At 50.6% G+C, this 21,067-nt stretch overlaps 1 protein-coding gene across 5 annotated transcripts in view; it reads left to right on the top strand.

Moving 5' to 3' along the window:
* Window positions 1-6,921: 6,921 nt before the first annotated feature.
* Window positions 6,922-21,067, top strand: part of PLXNA4 (plexin A4) — a 461,826-nt gene continuing 447,680 nt past the window's right edge. For all 5 annotated transcript variants that reach the window (XM_006887135.1, XM_006887134.1, XM_006887136.1 and 2 more), the window contains exon 1: window positions 6,922-8,103. In XM_006887135.1, the coding sequence (XP_006887197.1) occupies window positions 6,922-8,103 (1,182 nt within the window). The remainder of the gene's footprint in view (window positions 8,104-21,067) is intronic.

The raw sequence follows: 21,067 nt of genomic DNA, 5'->3' as shown, positions 1-21,067 counted from the left end.
GGTAGTTCTCTGCTGATGTGCTGTTCCAGTTGTTTTTGGATAATCTTCAGTAGAATCTTGCTTGCATGTGAAATCAATGAGATTGTTCTATAGTTTCCACACTCTGTTGGGTCACCTTTCTTTGGTGACCCAAAGGTACATGGTTCAAATCCACCAGCTGCTCTGAAGGAGAAGGATGGACAGTCTCCTCCCATGTGACTTACTGCCCCTGAAAACCCACTTTGACTCAGTTCTGAATAGGTGATACACAACAATAGCCTAACAAGATGACTTCCAGTGGGAAAGAGAGGATATTCTCTTGTCATTCCCACTTACTGCTTGTGAGAGGTTCTGATTGGGTTAGGTGTCTGAATCTGAGCAAATCATTGTGGTGGGGTGGAGTGGGCTCTCTGCTGATTGGTTTTGAGTCAGGTCAAGTACATACCCTTGAACTTGAGTCAACTTCAGGGAAGTTTGTGGCCTGAGGGCCAGGAAAGAGGAGGATAAATAAAAGAAAGAAAGAAAAAAAAGGTAGCCAGGACATCTGATTTACAAAAGACCTCTAACACTGCCTTTTTTAGTTTTGATATTTTTGGCCACAGCCAACAGTGAGAAATACATATACATCACATTCAGACCATGCTTATATACTGAGATCAAAAGCCCACGAAGCACTACTTACTCTTCTGAGAAGTGGTGTGTTTCCTCTTCCATTTATAAAGCCCGGTGTGACCCACTCGGTTGGTTTCTAACCTTGTGGTGAGCTGTGACTTGTATCTGAAACACCACCTCGGCTTCCCTTTGCTGAGTTCCTGTTATCCTACTCTACAGAGTCCAAGGGCGAGGACTTGGATCTGAAGTTCAGAGGAAGTCTTGTGAGCAAATGCAGGATCTCTGAAGAGGTTTCTAAACCCCAGTGTGATTCATTGTGTGAGTCCTGCCCAGACCTGTATCTGCTCATGCCTCAGTTTCCCCATCTTTTACACATACCTCTCCTAACCTTCCAGGCTTGTCTTGAACAATAAAGTCAGAGTGACATAATGTTCATGAACACACTCCGTAAACGCCACAGTAATTTTGTAAGGTAATTGCTATTTTAAACTGCTCTGTAATAACTTTGCTCTGTACCACTCAAGAGTGTGAGAGGATGGTGCTATTTCATGAAAATTAGTCTGAGCTCTTCAAAACTTGCCACATCAAACAAAGACAGCCCCAATTTCTTTCATCAAAATGATGATCAGCTTCTAAAAATGAGTCCCATTTCCCCCGAGACCACTCAGAATTAAAACCGGATTTCAAAGCCGGGAAGACCGCGGCGTGTTTGGGTTTGATTCACAGCTTTTCAGTTCTCCTGCCTCCCGGCCTCATCTGCACTTGACGGAGCTCGGCGAGTCCTTCGGAGACTCCATGGGGTCACTTCAGCGCCTGACTTGCCTGAAGTATCAGGTGGGCGTCCGTGCTGCTCCGCTGTCTTTTTGTTCTGGTAAAAATACAGATTATCACACGTTGGGGCTTTCGTTGACTTTTCACGTGTGCAGTTCAGTGACATTAACTGCCTTTTGTCATGCTTTGTGTTGTTTTAAACTGACCACTGCCTGGTCGATCCAGACTCATGCAGTCCCGTTGAACAGGGTACAGCTTGAGCGGTCCCTCTTTTTAGCCGTTGTGAGTAATGCTGCAGTGAACACTGGCGTATGGTTTTCTGTTTACATTTCTGCTTTCAACGCTTTTGGGTGACTGCCTAGACTGCCCAGGCCTGACCCAATAAATGATGTTGTGAGACAAGAAAGAAGGTGTGGAGAGGCCCAGGAAAAGGCTGAGATTTCCTAGGTCAGGATTCCTGCTTATGAGGAGGAATGTTTCCGAAAAACTTTCACATTGCCAACCTTAGGATTCCTGCTTATGAGGAGGAATGTTTCCGAAAAACTTTCACATTGCCAACCTTAGGATTCCTGCTTATGAGGAACACAGCCTCCTGGAAGCTCCGTTTTTTTCCCTGAATGGTGCAACCTGCTGCAGCCCCGGGGTCAGGGGAGAGATCACAGCTCTGCCCACCTGTGGGTCAGGCCTGGGGTGGACTCCCTGCTTTACACACCACCCCCAGGGGTGTCCAATGTGTCCCTGGTGATGCAGCCCGGGGGCCAGGGGAGAGAGCACAGCTCTGTCCACCTGTGGGCCAGGCCTGGGGTGGACCCCCTGCCTTGTACCACCTCTAGGGGTGCCAAGCGTGTCCCTGGTAAGGCCAGCTGGAGCTCGCATCCTTGTTTCTCCCTTTTTTTCTCCCATGTCTCTGTTATTTGTTTTTCAATCAGTCTCTTTCGTGTTGTGTGAAATGAGAGACTGGTTATTCCTATCACATGTTATTGTTTCTTGCGAGGGGCCCCCTCCCCTCCAGGCGCGGTAATTTCGTCATCCCAGATGAGGGAGATACGTGTTTGAGATGCATAACCGTGTCTCATTCCAGAGCCTAATAGAAGAGGGAGAATGGGCCGTGGCACCTTTCTGCTCAGTAAATTCATAATTACAGGCTTCCTCGTCTCGCCTCTTCCAATTTCGAGGCGTGCTGATTGGCTTGTGCATCTGTGCGTAAGTACAGTCAGGCAGTGGATGGCAGGCATGCTCTCCTGGGCAGGTACCCAGTGGGCCTGCTACCAGATCCCCTGCCCGGGACTGGTGGGGGAGCCCTGACCCTCCCTGAGGTGAGGATTACCACTTGCTGTTGTTTATTTGTTGGCAGAGATGGTTTTGTGAACTATGTCGTCTAGCCAGTTGAAGAAACGTCTCCCAAGAGCTAGTGGTCTCCCTCAGGCAGGAGAGTAGATGCTGAAGTGGGTGTGGAACAGGTCAGGAGGGAGCGCCCTTCCCCATGGAAGGAACACTAAGCGGGGAGCCCAGGTACCTGAGTTCAGTACCATCCCCATCTCGAACTTCCTGCATGGTCTTCCCAAGTCATCGGACCTCCTTGGATCTTGGCTTCCTTGTGTCTAAAATCAACAGTTGGGAATTACCAAGCTGGGTGTTACTTTTCAGATCAAAGCTTTCTAGATGATTCTCTGATATTTGCATTTGAATTGCAATTCAAGGTGATTGTTCCTGCTCCTCTGTGCCTGCTGGAGACAGTGCCTGGTGGCACTGTCTTGTTCTCTTATTTGTGATCCTTCTCATTTTATTTCTGTTTTGTTAACAACTATCATTTAATAAGTACTTATTTTCTTCTGAAGGAGCCCTGGGTACATTGATTAAGAGGATGGTTGTTAACTAAAAGGCTGGCTGTTCAAATCTACCAGCCACTCTGTGAGCGAAAGATGTCTTCTGCTTCTGTAAAGATTTACAGCTTTGGAAATGCTGTAGAGCAGTCCTGCTCTGTCGTGTAGGGTCATTATGGGTCAGCGTCAAATCCAGTGAGAGCAAGCCCCTGATTTGCACCTGCAGACACAGCAGGACTGTGGTGGGCTGTGGAGAGCCCTGCCCACCAAGGGCTCCCTCCCCGGATGTTGGCTCGAGGAGACCCACGTTCCCATCAGGTTGTAGCTGACACCTACGTCTCTGCCTTATTTTCTTTGTCTCTTGGCTTCCACGTTGTGTCATGTTCTCGCTCTCCTTGGGAGCAAGCCGTCTCTTCCTGCTCCTTCCTTTTAAGTGAGGGTTTTCCTGGGTGGCGCACGGGGCTTGTGTTTGACTACTAACTGAAATAAGGAGTTGCTGTGGCAATCCGAAGGTATGTGGTTTGAATCCACCCGCTGCTCTGCAGGGAAAATAAAATTCACAGTCTCCTCTTGTGCGACTCACTGCCTGTGAAAATGCCCGAGAGGGTCAGTGTGGGACGTTTCTGACTCAACAGTACACAACAACAACAACAACAACAACAACTAATTGATAGGATGATAGTCGAACCCACCTAGCTGCACCGTGGAAGACATGCCTGATGATCTACTCCTTTAAAGACGGAGCTCAGAAAACCCAACAGAGACGTTCTCCATGGCACTTGGGGTCTCCATGAGTCGGAATTGACTTGATGGCGATGGAGGTTTTGGTTTGGAAGTGCAAAGAGGGAAATCCTGCAGAGCTAGATACTCCTAGTAGGACATTAGCAAGTCTTGTTAGGATTTCTCATGTTGTTGTGTGCTGTTGACTTGGAACCAGCTCACAGCTGACTCTGCAGAAGGTTTTCAGAGACGGTGACTCACACAGGAGGAGACTGCCTACCTTCCTTTTGCCTGTGGATCCAAACTTCCTTCCTCTGTCCGCCTCTTGGAAAGTATACTCAGAAGACACCTAGATTGAAATGTATGAGACCGTTGGGAAGGGAAGCTCTTTTGTTCCACAGGGAGGCATTTAGTTACTTATTTATTTGCTTGACCACTTCTGAAGGCGTTCTTCTCTCCCTCTAATGAAAACCTCTCAGAGGAGGCTCTGTGATGGGAAGCAGCCAAGATCTGCCTCGTTAAAATGACATCAGGGCTCAGAGCTGGGCATGGGGCTCAGAGGAGCTGCTGCCACTGCTGGGCAGAAGAATGTAGGACGTGGGGTTTTGATCTGACTCTAAGTCACATGCTGTCCAGCAGAGGCGGCGGGAGGGGGACACTATCCTCATCACAGGGGACTCAGGTTGGAAGCATCTGTTGGAGACAGTCACCTTCACAGGGAGCCCCGGGAGGGCTGGTCTGAGCCTTCCTGCTGTGCATAGCAGTGATTGGCAGACGTCCATCTTTGCAAGGAGGAGACCAGCTGAGGTGGCCAAGGAGGTAGGAATGAGAAACAACTCTGAGCTAAGACGTCATGGGTTCTAATCTCACCTCAAGCACTTGTACTTGTGCAGGTGTTATAATCTCCCTAAACTAAGATTTCTTAGCTGCAAAATACTTAAGTCTAACCGGTCTGTCCTGGAGAGGGTGAAAACAAGCTCCTCCTTGGAGGCTAGGATTTTGCAGCTCCATCTCACATACTTTGGACATGTGTCCAGGAGGGACTGATCCTTGGAGAAGGACATCAATCATGTTTGGAAGGGTGGAGGGACATCACAGGAGAGGAAGACCCTGGATGAGATGGACTGATACAGTGACTGGGGCAATGGAGGTAGGTGTGTTGAAGTCAGTGAGACTGGCTCAGGACAGGGCAGGCTTCAGAGCTGTTGTACATAGGGTCACTGTGAGTCACAGGTGTCTTGACGGCACATAACAGCAGCAACAACAACAGTCTCCTCCTAACAGGAAGCAGTGTTGTTGTGTGCCGTCAAGCCAGAGCCGATCCACAGCTGACCCCCAGCGGGTTTTCAGAAGCAGTAAATTGCATGGGAGGAGATTCCTCATCCGTCTCCTGTGGAGCAGCTGGTGGATTTGAACCATGTGCCTTTGGGATGACAGCACAGCTTCTTACCACGAGGCTGCCAGAGCTCCCTTAGATTTGGTAATTTCACAAAGGAACTCTCTCCCAATTATGGCACCCTGTAGTCTGACCAGAGCATTGCACTGGGGGTAGTAAGAGCGTGTCTCCAGAGCCGAAAGTCTGAAGAAGAGGGAGACGTCCAGAAGCTTGTGGTGGACATCTGTGGGGAAGGGACACCAACATAAGGTCACAGCCACCTCATGCAGCCCCTACCGCATGCAGCCCCCTCCTCTTGTCTCCCCCTCCCTCCAAATGCTGCTACTCCTGCACTGCAATCCCAGAGGTGCGTGGTTCGAGTCCACCAGGTGCTCTGCAGGAGAAGGACGGTCAACCTTCTTTTGTACCGGTCAGATCTGATTTGACAGTGTGTACACACACACACACACACACACACACACACACACACACACACACTTTAAAAAAAAATACAAATGCTGCTACTCCCCACTGGCTGATCCTGAACAGATCTGAGGACGGAAGAACCCACGGGGTATGAACCCACTGGTCCACGTGGGCCTGGCTTCTGGGCACAGGAGGGGCCGAGTGGCCTGGAGGTGGAGATAGAAGCTCCACAGCCATGAAGGATTTGTTAAGATGAAATGATATGGTCTCTTGATGGAGCTTGACAGTAACTGACTCCCAGTCTGCTATCCAGTAGGCAGTGGCTTTTGTTGATGACGATGACAATGGTGAGGACAGTGTCTGTTACTGTTATTGCTGGAGTGACCTCTGGGGCTGTGTCCAGTCAGCTCCAACTCCCCCGTACACTCATGGGATGGGAGGTGAGCGGGGTGACCTTTTGCTTCATTTCTGTGTCTCAGTGTCTTAGCTTCTTGTGGTTGCTGTAACAAAACACTGCAGGCCGGATGCTTTCTAAGGATTGCTTGGAATTCAGGGCCGCGTTCTTTCTCTTCATTCTAGGCATTGACTCTTGCTCTTTGCTGCCAGCTTCTGGTAGCCCCAGGCAACTTCTCACGCCTTCTTCCATGTGACTCTGTTATATCTACTGGCCCTTTTTATTGGACTCTACTCAGGAGGGATCAGGCCAGCTCAGGTGGCCTAGTGGTAGGATACTGTGCTGCAATCCCAAAGGCACATGGTTCGAATCCACCAGCTGTTCTGCGGAAGGAGAGACAGTCTCCTCCTGTGTGATTTCCTGCCTCTGAAAGCCCTCTGGAGTGTCAGTTATGAGTTGACTGTGACTCAACAGTCCTTAGCAAGAAAAAGGATCATGTTAACATAACTGGCTATATCCTCAAAGGTTCCTCAGCAAGGTCACTTCCCCAGGAAGCAGAGGTTGAGATGTTGGCATATGTTCTGGGGTATGCTGTTCAGTCCACAACAACACTGAGGGTGTGTGTGTGTGTGTGTGTGTGTGTGTGTGTGTGTGTTGGTTCATATGGAGCTGCCAGAGTGGTAATTTAAGACCCCGCTGTTGTCCCCCAGCCTCACAGTCTCTTCTTTCTGACCACAGGGGAGACACCACTGCTAAGAGCTGGCTCTGTGAGGAGACCCGGTGCCTGAACTCTGCTGTGGCCACGAGGACCTGCCCCTGAAATGAAAGCCATGCCCTGGAACTGGACTTGCCTGCTGTCCCATCTCCTGATGGTGGGCATGGGCTCCTCCACCCTGCTGTCCCGGGCACCCCCCTCCCTCCAGAAGCGGCCTTTGCTCACGTTCCGAGGGGAGCCCGCCGAGGGGTTCAACCACCTGGTGGTGGACGAGAGGACAGGGCACATTTACTTGGGGGCTGTCAATCGGATTTATAAGCTCTCCAGCGACCTGAAGGTCCTGGTGACCCACCAGACAGGACCAGACGAGGACAATCCCAAGTGCTACCCACCCCGCATTGTCCAGACCTGCAACGAACCCCTGACCACCACCAACAACGTCAACAAGATGCTGCTGATAGACTATAAGGAGAACAGGCTGATTGCCTGTGGGAGCCTCTATCAAGGTATCTGCAAGTTGCTGAGGCTGGAGGACCTCTTCAAGCTGGGGGAGCCCTTCCACAAGAAGGAGCACTACCTGTCGGGGGTCAACGAGAGTGGCTCCGTCTTTGGCGTCATCGTGTCCTACAGCAACCTCGACGACAAGCTGTTCATTGCCACCGCCGTCGACGGGAAGCCCGAGTACTTCCCCACCATCTCCAGTCGGAAGCTGACCAAGAACTCCGAGGCCGACGGCATGTTCGCCTATGTCTTCCACGATGAGTTTGTGGCCTCAATGATTAAGATCCCCTCGGACACCTTCACTGTCATCCCCGACTTCGATATCTACTACGTCTATGGCTTCAGCAGCGGCAACTTTGTCTACTTCCTGACCCTGCAGCCCGAGATGGTGTCTCCCCCAGGCTCCACCACGAAGGAGCAGGTCTATACGTCCAAGCTCGTTCGGCTTTGCAAGGAGGACACCGCCTTCAACTCCTACGTGGAGGTGCCCATTGGCTGTGAACGCGGTGGGGTTGAGTACCGCCTGCTGCAGGCCGCCTACCTGTCCAAAGCTGGCGCTGTGCTGGCCCGGACCCTCGGGGTCCGCCAAGATGATGACCTCCTCTTCACCGTCTTCTCCAAGGGCCAGAAGCGGAAGATGAAGTCGCTGGATGAGTCTGCCCTGTGCATCTTCATCTTGAAACAGATCAACGACCGGATCAAGGAGCGCCTGCAATCCTGCTACCGTGGGGAGGGCACGCTGGACCTGGCCTGGCTCAAGGTCAAGGATATCCCCTGTAGCAGTGCGGTAAGTCCCAGTAGAGCAGGCCACAGAGCAGGTGAGGGTTGTGGTGATATAGACCGTTGATGTGCATCCCCTTCTGTTGTGCAGAGGATCATGTCTGCCACGTCTCTGGGCTTCATCATACTCACGTCATGGCTCGACCATTCCAGGGCTGTAACACTGCGCTCAGACGAGTCCAAGATAGAGCTGAACCCTTGACTTTGTAGTGAAACACTTAGCTCTGTCCAGTTTGGCTCCCTGGTTGCAAGAGTGCATCCTAGGTCAAGGTGGAGGACCATATTAAGTAACTTTCATATGCATTAGGCATTGCTGAAGGCTAGATTATAGTTTACAGGAGTATAAAACACACACTGACCTTCCACCCACCAAACCTATGATCACTTTTTTCGACATGTAGAATGAAACCAGGAAGGGGAGGGGAGAATGTGTGGGGCCATTTGACATTTAGGGAGCTGGTGAGGATGGACTACCAGGGGAGTGGTGAGAAACTGCGCTGCAATCCTGAAGGCATGTGGTTCGAATCCACCAGCTTCTCCACATGAGAAGGACGGACCATCTCTTCCTGTTTGATTAATTGCCTCTGAAAACCCACAAGAGGGTCAGCTGTGGGTCAGTTCCAACTCGACAATACATACACACACACGTGTATTTTTTTATTCATCTTAATGAACATTTACAGATCTTTTGGATTTTCATTCATTCATTGTTGCACTTTTTTCTTTACCCCCTTCCCCCAGTTGCACATGTGTATTTTTTATTGTGGTGAATTATATATGCTGTAACATTTGCCAGTTCAATCTTTTTCTTTCCCTGTGCACAATTTAGCAAGGCTGGTTCATTCTTTTTTTTTTTAATTTATTTTATTTTATTATATTTTTGTGTGTGTACCATCAAATCTAATCTGGAGGAGATTGTCCCTCCTTCTTCAGCAGAGCATCTGGTGGATTTGAACCACACACCTCTGGGATTGCAATGCAGCTTCCTGCCCCTAGACCACCAGAGCTCCCTGCTGGTTACATTCTTCATGCTGGATAGCCGTCACTCATATCTGTCGCCAAATTTTCCATCACCCTCAGCAGACACTCTGGTTCCCAAGTACTGAATGGAGTTATGTTTGCATTCAGTTATGACTCTTTAGGAAATGGTCCAATGACAGCAGAAGAACCTGGGGAATAGTCATGTGATTGTACAGGGAGGAGACTTGAAATGCCTGCGTGGGCATTTATTAAGCATGTTCTGTGTGGACTGTTCAGTGCATGAGACACGTCACAGGACAGGAAGCAGCCAGGGAGCAGGGCAGGCTGGGTGGCAGGAGGGATGGAGGAGGCAGAGGGAGGTGGCATGATAGGCTGGTGAGGGCACCTTCCAGGTCTTGATGGGATAGACCCAAGCTCAGTGTTGCTGGGTGATCCCAAATGAGACAAGTGATCCCGCCTCCTGGAGCCCTCCAGCCTAGCTCAGGGGTAGCTCAATATGAATATTTGTCTTTCTACATCTTTGCTCCTGTTCATTGTTAAGAAAAAAACTACTTATTGCACTCCACTCAGTTCTTATTCCTAGTACCCTTTGGACAACTAGGACTGCCCCATTGGCTTTCTGAGGCTGTACGTATCGACAAGCGCTGGCTGCCACCTATTTCTCGCATGGAGGTGCTTGTGGGTCTAGACCATCAACCTTTCCCTTACCAGCTCATTTTTTCCTCATTCTTCAACTTAACTCGGAATGCGTAACTCTTAGCATCTTCCATGTCCAAGATGTTCCTTCACTTTCTTTTCCTTCACTCTAATCCATTAAGAAGTAATGAATCTGCTTTGAGAATGTCTGTCCTGCACCCTTAGCTTAGAAGGGAGAAAGGAAGTCTCACATCAGAGCGGAATATGTATTTGCACACATGAGATTCTTGACCCCTGGTCTAACTGTGGTGGAATTTTGTATTAGAAGATATGTTTGGGTTAATTTTAAAAGATCTAAGTTTCCCCTCTGTAACATAAAGCAATGGCTAAGCAGAATTCAGGGGGCACTGACACCCACCTGCCCTACGTGTAAGAGCCCAGGCCCTGGGATTTGGGAGGAGGTGGGGGAGAAGGAGGGAGGGACTTCTCAGTGTCTGCTTCCCCTCCTCTGCTGTGTACACCCGGGGTATGTTTTGGGCACATGGATACAAGCTGGACGATATGAATTGGGAATCAACTCTAAGATCCCAACAACAGCAACAACACCCTAAACCTAAACCCCACTGCTGTTCTGACTCATGGCTCACTTCTGTCAGATTTCCAAAGCTGTAATCTTTATGAGAGGGGACCCATCCATTTCTCTCCCAAGAGGGGCTGAAGGATTTGAACTGCTGACCTTTCAGTAACTCAATACCTTATGCACTGTTCCTCTAGGACTCCTTGACAATACCCTAGAGGTCTTGTTGTTGTTGTTAGGTACTGTTGAGTCAGCTGAACCAACTCATCGCTGACTCTCCAGTGGGTTTGGAGGCAGTAGTAAATCATGGAAGGAGATTGCCCATCTTTTTTCTGTTGTGCAGCTGGTGGATTTGAACTACGTGCCTTTGAGTTGGCAGCACAACTTATTACCACTAAGCCACCAGAGTGTGATATGGTAAATAAATGGATTGCTCAACATCAAGAAAACAAAGATTCTCACCACTGGGCCAATTGGCAGTATCATGATAGACGGTGAAGAGATTGAGGTTGTTAACAGCTTCAGTTTGCTTGGCTCCTCAATCAACACTCTTGGTACCAGCAGCCAGGAAATCAAGAGACAAATTGCGTTGGGAAAGTCGGCTTTCAGGGACCTCTCTAGAGTACTGAAGAGTAACGATGTCATTCTGGAGACTAAGGAGCACCTGATCCAGGCCATAATCGTCACAATTGCATGCCATACATCAGAGAGCTGGACAATGACTAGGGATGATAGAAATAGACTTGATTCCCTTGATCTGTGGTGCTGGAGAAGAGTTTTAAATATATCATGGACTGCCAGGAGAGCGAACAGATTCGTCCGAGAGAGGGTGAAGCCAGGCTGCTCCTTGGAGGCAAGCATTCTAAGGCTTTGTCTGACATACTTTGGCCATGTTGCAAAGAGGAACTGGTCCTTGGGGAGGGACTTCATGTTTGGAAGGGTGGAGGGATGGAGAAAGAGAGGGAGACTATCGATGAGATGGATTGGTTCAGTGACTGGGGTAATGAGGGTAGATGTGTTAGTAAAGTTGGCACAGATAGAGCAGGTTTCAGGGCTGTTCTACACAGGGTTGCTATGAGTCACAGGCAACTCGACAGCACATAACAACAACAACACAGCAACGTCAACAAGGTCTCACACACACAAGCATGCATATGCATATACATGTACACACTTGTATGTACAGTGGCACGCATGTCTGTGTCTGTGTGTGTGTGTACCCACACATGCAGATATCCCCAGAGACATGCACTCAATCCAGATATGCGAGAGAACAGGTTAGTGCTCCTTGCATACCAAACATCAACAAGTCCTCTGTCATCAGTGGTTTGGCTGCCACTGACACTTTTTATTAGAAAGTTTGCCCCAAACCCTGGCTTTTTGGACGGTGCTGCTGTGAGTGGACTCAGCTGCAGGGACCAGTCATGGGCAGGTGTTTGTCCTGCCCTGCTGCCTGCCACCACGCACAAAGCCAAGTTCATCGAGGAAGTCGACAAAGCGGCAGGCCCTAATGCTGTGGAGGGAGCAGAGGGAACACAGCTTTGCGAGACAGACCAGTGCCAGGCCTGGGAGTAATGGAGCCAGATAACAAGCGTTTGATTTTCTTTGGGCTTTAATTAGCCCTTTCAAGCTAGAAGCAAGTTCAGGATGGATAGCAGAAAGGCAGAGGCCAGAAACACGGCCCTGGGGTGGGCTGGCTCCCCAGCCACTCTGCAAAAGGCCCAGCCAGCTTTAAACGGAGCCTATCTGCTCGTTTTGATTTAACAATGACCGAGTGCTTTGCTCTTGTACTCTTGTTCCGGTTCATCTGGACTCAGCTCAGACCACACAGGCATCCATGGTAGCCAAGGTGGCCGCCCAGACCCTGCTGCTGGCTCCACTTGCAAAGCCACAGGCCTTGACCAAGACCATGGGCTTCCTCTCCCACCTGGGGATCAGGGCTGGAAACGGTGGACGCTGGGGTTCTCCCCTGTCTTCCCTGTAGGCCTGTGAAGTCGAATCTGTCTGGGTCCCAGATGGATAGATGGTTTAGCTGTAAGAATGAGAGGGATCAGTCCAGAGCATGATTTTCATGACCTTTAATTTCGGGGTGAGGATCCCCAGCTATAAATACTTGATCATAAATACAATGCAAAGAGCTTACAGAAAGGGAGTGTGAGCATTGATTCCTTTTTATCATTGTCCTGTTTTTCTTGGAATGCTTGCCCCTGGAACTCTCTGGAATTTTCTGGGCTCTTCTGTTTCTTAGGATCCACCCTCTTTCCCCTGAATGTCTACCTCCAGAACTCCAAGTAGGGAGAAATGTGACTCTGGGACCCTGGAGGCCATTAGGGCCTGGGTCGCCTGCTGACCACCTGGGTAGGTCCCAGTGTCCCTTTGCCATAGTTACCTGGAAGTTAAGGTGTGGCAGGCTGGGAATACCTCTGTGTCTGGGCTGAGTAAGGGTCTCTGTGGACGCTGAGTAGGCCAGAGCCTGATGTCCAGGTGAAGGGAAGTGTGCTGGGCTGTGGGGTGGGGCTGCAGACCCTCTGTCTCTCAGAGGCTTCCTGGTTTCCCACATACCCCCATTAGTAAAGAAAGGCTGCTCTCCTGTGTCTGTGTGTGTCAGAGTGTTGATTGAGCAGCTTGGAAAAGATCTCAGCGGTGTTGTTTCTAGTGGAGGGAGAAGTGTCCTCTGGTGCCTCTGGAACATTCTTTCCCCACGTTCTGATGTTCTCCAACCTGAATAGAGAGAGGAAATGAGAATACAATGGGGAGGGGGTGTGTCTGACAAATGCCTTCTGGATCGGGGAGTGGGGCATATGGGGGAGTCAGCTGTGGAGGTAACCAGCTGAGTCATGATATGGTGACTACAGACACCCCAAGGCTGACTTCATGAACCTTGAATCTTGGGGTGTTTGGGACTAATGGTTCCTGTCTGATTTTCCTTCTTAGTCTTTCTGGGATTGCCTTTCGCTGGTCCCTAGGAAGATGGTCATCCAGGAGCACCGTCACCTAGGGACCCTGTCATCCAGGCCCCTGTTACCCTGGCCCATGTCACCCAGACCCCTCTACCCAGGCCCCCTGTTACCCCTGCCCCTTGTCTCCCAGGCCCCATCACCTGGGTCCCTTGTCGCCCAGACCTCTGTCATCCAGGCCCCTTGTCACCCAGGGCCCCTGTTACCCAGGACTCTGTCACCTTGGTCCTCTGTCACCCAAGCCTCCTATCATCCAGGCCCCTATCACCCAGGTTCCTGTCAACCAGGCTGCTGTTACGTGGGTCACCTTTTACCGAGGCCCCTATCACACAGGTTCCTGTTACCCAGGCCCCTGTTATCTGGGTCCCCTGTCACCTAGGCCTCCATCACCCAGGCCCCCATCACCTGGATCCCCTGTCACCTAGGTCCCCTGTAACCCAGGCCTCCTGTCACCCAGGCCCCTTGCCATCCAGGACCCTGTCATCCAGGCCCCTGTCATCCGATCCCCTGTCACCTGGGCCCCCTGTCACCCAGATCCCCTGTCACACAGGCTCGCTGCCACCCAGAGTCCCTGCCGTTGTCTGCACAGGTCATGACATGACAGTGTGACCGAGGACCCCATGGCCTGGACTCTGTCCTGTGCTTGTTCTCCACCCTCACTCAATGGTCAGCTCTCCTGACCTATATTGTACAGGCAGCACCTCACAGTGTCCACACAGTCTCAGAGCTATCCACACTCTCCTCCTCTCCAGCCTCAGGGGTCACTTATCAGAACACCAGTCCTCTGCCTCCAACCCCAAACCCCACTGCCAGGAGTCTGATACACCGTGACACTGCTGGACAGGATAGAGCTGCCTCTGAGGGTCCCCGAGGCTGTCATCCCTGAGGCAGCGTCTACACTGGTGCTGAGTGGGCTGGGCAGAGGAGGGAAGTCTGGAGAGGTAGAAACCAGGCTCGCTGCCTGTCCCCTTCAGACCCTGATTATGCAGAGTCTTCCGACGGCCTGCCAGGACTGCTTGTGGGAGCAGATGCGGTACCTGCTGGTGTGTGAGGGATCTGTCACCTGTTACTCCCCGGCAGTACCAGGATCCCTTGCTGTCCAGCTGATCCTAGCTCATGGTAGCCCATGTATGTCAGGTAGATCTGTGCTCCATGAGGTTTTCACGGACTGTGTTCAGGGAAGTAGATCACCAGGCCTTTCTTCTGAGGCACCTTTGGGTAGACTTGGACCCTCATAGAAAAGCCAAGTATGACCTCAAGTCAAGGAAACTGAGACACAGAAGTGCCACACTCATCCCTGGAGGCCACTTAACACCTGGACTAGCTTCTGCTCCAATCTGAGCTCTCAGCAGGCATTTTCTCACTGGAGTGAGGGGTGGATCTCCCAATTAGCAAGGTAACCACAGACTGACCCGTGCTCTCGGTCTGTAGTGGATTTCGCCGCAGATTAGTAAGGAAGCATGAGCAAGCCTGTGTTTACCTTGGTCCTGGGCCCTTCCCGTCTGGATCATACATTTGAAAGAGGCTTTGATTCCGTAGGAGGGGCTGAGTTGGGGAGAAAGGCAGATAAGAGGCATCAGGCAGCAGGAGCTGTGGTGTGAAAAATGGGAAATTGCTACAGATGAGGATGTAAGCAGAAGTAAGCCAGCAATCAGCATGCTCGTTGGGCCATCGGCTCTGCTGGTGGGAGATCTGGGAGGGAGCAGCCAAGGCTCAGGGACTGGAGTTCCAGGCCGAGGACATGAGTGTCCACTATGAGAACAAGAAAAGCCGACTGTGTCCCAGGCCCCCCATCCCCCAAGCCCCAGGAGATCCAAAGTCCATTTTCTGTCCCTATGATTTATCTGTTTAGAGTTTGATCTAAATGGAGTCACATAAGATGCGTTTTTTTGTGTCCTTTATTTTTTTACTTAGCTTCGTGGTTTTGAGATTCATACATCCATGGCATGTTTCCGTGTCACCCCTGTTTACAGCCAGGTCACATTCCATTGCGTGTGTCAAGGGCAAGCTGTTGGTCTGTCTAGCCCTGGCCAGGCCTCCATGCTGCTTCCACCTTCTGACTTCTGTGGAAAGGCTGCGTGGACCTGGGGCATGTGTTCTCAATCAAGTCCATGCCTCAAGTCTTTGGGGAGTACGCCTTGTGGAACTGCAGGGCGTTTTTCTAATGCTGCTGAACTCTAGGAGGAAATGCCACCCATTCTTCCTTTAATCCATTGCATTTTGTGATACACGCCATGCTCTTTCAATGTGCGTGCACGCGCGCGCACACACACACACACTCCTGATGCAGTCAGCAAGCACACTACAGGTCTCTTATCTCAGTGGTCAAATACGTGCCACCTACAGCCCCTGGTCTTCACACTGCTGGCTGTCCTGTCACAGCCCTCTGTCTCCGAACTGCTGCCTGCAGGTGGCATCTGTGCTGGGTCTCAGGGGCAAAGGCCACTACCATCCACTCTCTTGTTGGCTGATGGGGTTGGAATAGAGGTGCTACCCATCTGTGTGCACAGTGCTGGGTGAGCCCTGGGTGCTGGGCGAGTCGAGTCCTGAGTTCTGGGCGAGTCCAGGGTGCTGGGTGAGTCCAGGGTGATGGATGAGTGTGGGGTGCTGGGCGAGTCCTGGGTGATGGACAAGTCCCGGGTAGGGCACCAGGAAGAAGGGGCTCAAGGTGGGTCTCCCAGCTGCACTTGGACTCCCATCCTGGACTTAGGATGCCCAACCTGCACAGATCAGCAGGGAGTGATGGGAACAGGGCCTCACACAGACAGAGCTTGAGCCCAGCCCCCAGCCTGGAAGCCTCAGCATACAGGGACACGTCAGCCCATGTGGACAGAGCAGAGGCGAAGGACACAGGGCCATCTGTCATCACCACCCCCAGCAGAGGTGTGCACGGATATGGATTCAGACTGTAGTTTCTCCCCCAGTCTCTGGGTTCTCTTGTCACTCACACACTCTGAGTATCATCCTCTTCTAGACTCTCACTGTCCTTCTCTTTCTGTGGCTTCTCCCTCACACTCACGTGCTACACACAGCTGCTCATACAGTGCACACTTTTCTGTGCACGCACACCCACTGTGTACATGGACACACCCTGAGCACACTTCCTGTGTGCACACACACGCACTGGCACAGTCCTGCACATGTTCCATGCACACATGCTGTGTGCTTACACACCTGTATGTGAGCACACCTGTGCACACACTACACAGACACACAGTGCACTTACACACAGTCACGTGCCTCATATGCTGTGTGCTCGTGTGCACAAGTCACGTCTACACCCATGCATATGATGCACATACACCCACCATCTCTCTCTGTCTCTCTGTCTCTCTGTCTCTCTGTCTCTCTCTCTCTCTCACACACACACACACACACACACACACCCTCAGCTTTACTTAGCAATCCAATCTGGATTTCTGAGACTTTCCTTCAACTCCTGTCATCCTCACAGGCTCAGCCAGCCCCAGCCCATGACCCAGGAGGTATAACCAGGCTGTTCAACATTTCCTGTTGGCTTTGAAGTATGCATGTGTCCTCAAGAGAGAGGCAGTGAAATAGTCTCTCTTTAATACAGTGTGTTGAGATGCATATAGAGATACACACATCAACTTCCTCATTAATAATTAATGATTAAATAAACCAAATCAAGCCCGTGGCCATTGAGTGGATTCGGCTTCACGACGACTCTTGGGCTGTAAACGGTGGACGAATAGCCCTGCTGTGGAGAAGGCGCAGCCAGAGTACTGCTTGGAGACAAAGATGGGAAGCTTCGCCTCACATCCTTTGGGAATGCTGCTAGGAAAGGCTCTTCCTTGGTGAAGGACACCATGCCGGAGGAGGTCAGTGAAAGAGAAGACTACCCTCAACCAGGTGGATTGACACAGTGACTGCAGCAATGGGCTTGAATGTGTCAGAGACTGTGAGGGTGGCCCAGGACAGGACAGGATTCAGTTCTAGGGTCACTGTGAGTCTAAGGTTCATGGTTCTAGACCACAGCTGCTCCGTGAGAGAAGGATGGCCAATCTCCTCCTGTGCGATTAACTGTCTCTGAAAACATTTGGGTGGTCAGCTATAGGTAGGTTCTGACTACAATACTAAACAACAACAACAGTGAGTCATATGTGACTGGGTAGCACCTAACGATGACAAACCTTTACAAGAGGAGACAGCTTATCTTTCTCCCAAAGTGCAGCTAGTAGATCTAAACCATTGACCTTTCAGTTAGCAGTATACCACTATGTCACCAGAGTTCCGTGATAAATGGTGATAGGCACTCCAAAACCCACTGCTACTGAGTTATCCAACGTGGTGTGGCCTTGTAGGACAGAGAAGAACTGCCCCATAGTGTTTCCGAGGCTGTACCTCTTTGTGGAAGCAGACTGCCTTAACCTTCTCCCGGAAGCAGCTGGTAGGTTCAGCCCACTGACTGTTTGATTAGCAGCCCTTGCCGGGTCTACATGTCAGTGACAGTCACAAGGTCTCTTACTGTCATAGGACAGACAACACCGTATGCCACCATCCTGCAGATCCTCTTCTGGTTCTGCGCCGAGGATGGGACAGAGGAGTGGATAGTTCATCCTTCCCTCCTCCTCCACCCACACCTTTGTTGGGAAGAGTCGGGTTGTCCTTGATGCACATGCTATGTCCAGTCGAGGTGAGGCCACACCTTGGGAGAGACCCAATCAGCTGCCTCCTCCGGGTGTCTGAGTTGTTGTAAGGCAGGAGAGAGCACTGAACCAGTGTGCTCAGTAGCGATCTTTTCGTTAATGAAATGAATGGAGAGAAGAAAAAGAAGACAGACACAAGAAGGAATCGCTTCCCAGTTCATCCTCGTGGGTTTTTCCTTTTCTGTGACAATTTCTTCCCAGCGGATTGGACCCATCATGCCATCCATGTACATGAAACGGGATCAGCGGGCAAGAAGAAAGCCCACATCCTTGCCTGGTCTTGGTGTCATTACCGTGTCTCTGTCAGCGTTCCAAAATCTAATGGGATTTGTTCGGCTGATTTATCTGCATGCAGGCAACATTATCCAGACACACACTCGGGCCCCGGGAGCAAGTGGGGAAGACGCCCGGCAACAAGAGTGGGGCTAATAAAATTTATTCCCACTAACAAGGGAATGACCTGCCCCATAATTCAGCCTGGCGAGCGGGCCACTGCTTCCCCGAGCCCACCAGAAAAACGCACAAACTTAATCAGGGTGGTGCTCCCCACTTCAATTACAGGTCTGGTGGCGGCGGGTGTCTGCGGGAAGTGGGGTGGGAGAGAGGAACTGTGGGATTAATGGGCTGTGTGGGATTTATCTTCCCCTGACAGGGAACCACTGAGGCCTCCAAAGCCCGCATCCTTATGGAGAGGGCCACCTTCCACATGGGCTTGGATGGTGTCTTTCACAGCTTTGTGAACCCTTCCCTGGAGTTTCCTGTGTGGCTGGCTTCAAGGACGAGTCCTCAGCCTGGCATATCTGCTGAGCTCATGAACCTAAAGTCCCGTCTCACTTGAAGGCTCATAGCCCTGGCTGGCCCTAGGCTTTTGGGTTCCAGTCAAGTCTGCTTTTCAGAGGCCTGCATATGGGCTCTCAGGGGCTAAGCTAATGAGAAGGTCATGGGTTCAAGCCCCAGGACCCCAAGTTGGAGTTGCTGCTCCCGGGCTGTGCTCAGGGTATACAGGCTAGGAGGTGGCATTGCTGATGCCCGAGACGGGCCCCTACAGGACTACAGAATGTGGACATGACCTCATACCCCTCTGCTGGGCAAACAGCTCAAATTCAGGGCATTGTTTCTTGTTAGTAGGATGAGGGATATTGTGATTCCTGGTGGGCTTTGGTCACAGACGGCCCCAAAACTGACCTCGAATGACACTGCTGGGCCTGGACAGCTGAACAGAATGCGGCCGGTCCTGCACTACTCACATGGTCAACTGCCAGTTGGACTGCTTCGGTCCATAGTGTTTTCACTGGCTGATTTTCTGACGTAGATCACCAGGTCTTTTCTTGCTAGTCTCTTTCTGTTTTGGAAGTTTGCCGAATGCTTCCAGCAGGTGTGCCTCAGGGTTGTGTCCTTTTTCCATACCTACTCAGTCTGTATGCAGAGCAGAAAATCTGATAGAAATAGAGTATGTGAAGATGAAGGTAGCATCAAGATTGGAGGAAGATTCATCAACAACCTGCCTTACTATGCAGATGACGCAACTTCCCTTGCAGTGAAGAAGACTTGAAACATTTACCACAAAAGATCAAAGACTACAGCCTTCATCATGAATTATACCTCAATGCCAAGAAAACAAAAATCTTTACCACTAGGCCAACAGGTAACATCATGATGGGAGAAGAATGGAATTGTCAACTATTTCATTTTACTTGGATCCACAGTCAACGTGCACGAAAGCAGTAGTTAAGAAATCAAAAGACATGTTACATTGGGAGAGTTTCTTATCAAGAACCTCTCTAAAGTGTTAAAGAACAGGTTGTCAGTTTAAAGCCCAAGATGCACCTGACCTCAGCCACAGGATTTTCAATTGCTCTGTATTCTTGTAGAAGTTGTGTAATGAATAAAGAAGACCAAAGAAGAATCGAGACCTCTGGACTATGGTGTTAGAGAAGAGCATGGGGTAGCCCGTGGACTTCCAAAGAGCAGACAGATGTGTCACGAAGCCTGTGCAGGCCTGGTGCACCTTAGACATAGGGAGGCTGAGACTTCCTTTCACACACTTCAGGCATGTTGGCAGGAAGGGCCAGTCCTTGGGAAAGGACTTGGAGAATCAGAGGGTCAGTAAAGGAACGGGAGACTTTCAAAGACACGGCTTGACTCGGTGACTTCACAGGCTTGAGTACAGAGGCGATTGTGACGACGGCACTGGATCTGCTTCCTCCCGTCAGTTGTTCACAGGGTCTCTGAGGGTTGGGGTGGGCTCGATGGCACTTAACAACCACACCACACTTACAGCTCTTTGCATCATAGCACCATCAAACTTCCACTGCCTGATCGGTGGTAACTGCACCTAAGGCCCTTTGGCTGGAATTGAAGCTGGGTTTCTGATACAGAATTCTCCCACTGAACTACTAAACTCCCAAGCCCCATGTACCATTATGTGCTGTTGAATTGATTCAGATGCATGGTGACCTGTGAGACAGCATGAGACTGTCCCTGGGGGTTTTCTAGGTTGTTACCGTTGTTGGGGAAGACTGTCTCACCTTTTTCTTAGCCATTGGAGGGTTCAAACCACCAGCCTTCTGGTTAAAACTTGATCTCGTAATCATAATGCTGTTTGAGCTTCTAATACAAAGCACACAAAACCGTCTATCTCCAACTCATTGTCATCACAGCTGGACTCATTCACAGCTGACCCTCTGTGGGGTTTCTGAGGTGGTCACTCACATGGGAGGAGACTGCCCATCTTTCTCCCTCAGAGCCGTTTAGGGACCAGCTGTCAGAGAGCTGCAGCCTTTGGGCTAGGAGGCCAGCTCCCTGCGGATTCTACGCCAGAGCTGAACAAAGACGCACGTCGAGCTATCAACAGAAGTACTACCTTTTGCAGATCACTATCACTGTTCTCTAGAAAGGTAGGAAGCTTCGGTGGCTTAGGGGTAAGAAGTTGCATTGCCAACCCCGAGGCACACTGTTCAAATCTACCAGCTGCTGGAAGAAAGATGGGCAGTCTTTTTCTGTGTGATTTACTGCCTCTGATAACCTGTTAAAGGGTCCCCTATTGTGGGTTCCAATTCAAAGGGCACATAACGATAAATAGGAGTAGTGATTCAGTAAATATTTGTATCACATCCTCTCTCTCTCTCTCTCTCTCTCTCTCTCTCTCTC

Source organism: Elephantulus edwardii, unplaced genomic scaffold (genome assembly GCF_000299155.1).
Source record: "Elephantulus edwardii isolate Elephantulus edwardi_28Jun2011 unplaced genomic scaffold, EleEdw1.0 scaffold00055, whole genome shotgun sequence".
NCBI classification, from domain to species: Eukaryota; Metazoa; Chordata; class Mammalia; order Macroscelidea; family Macroscelididae; genus Elephantulus; species Elephantulus edwardii.
Note: the sequence above shows the minus strand (reverse complement) of the source record. Positions and strands in the feature narration are given on the sequence as shown.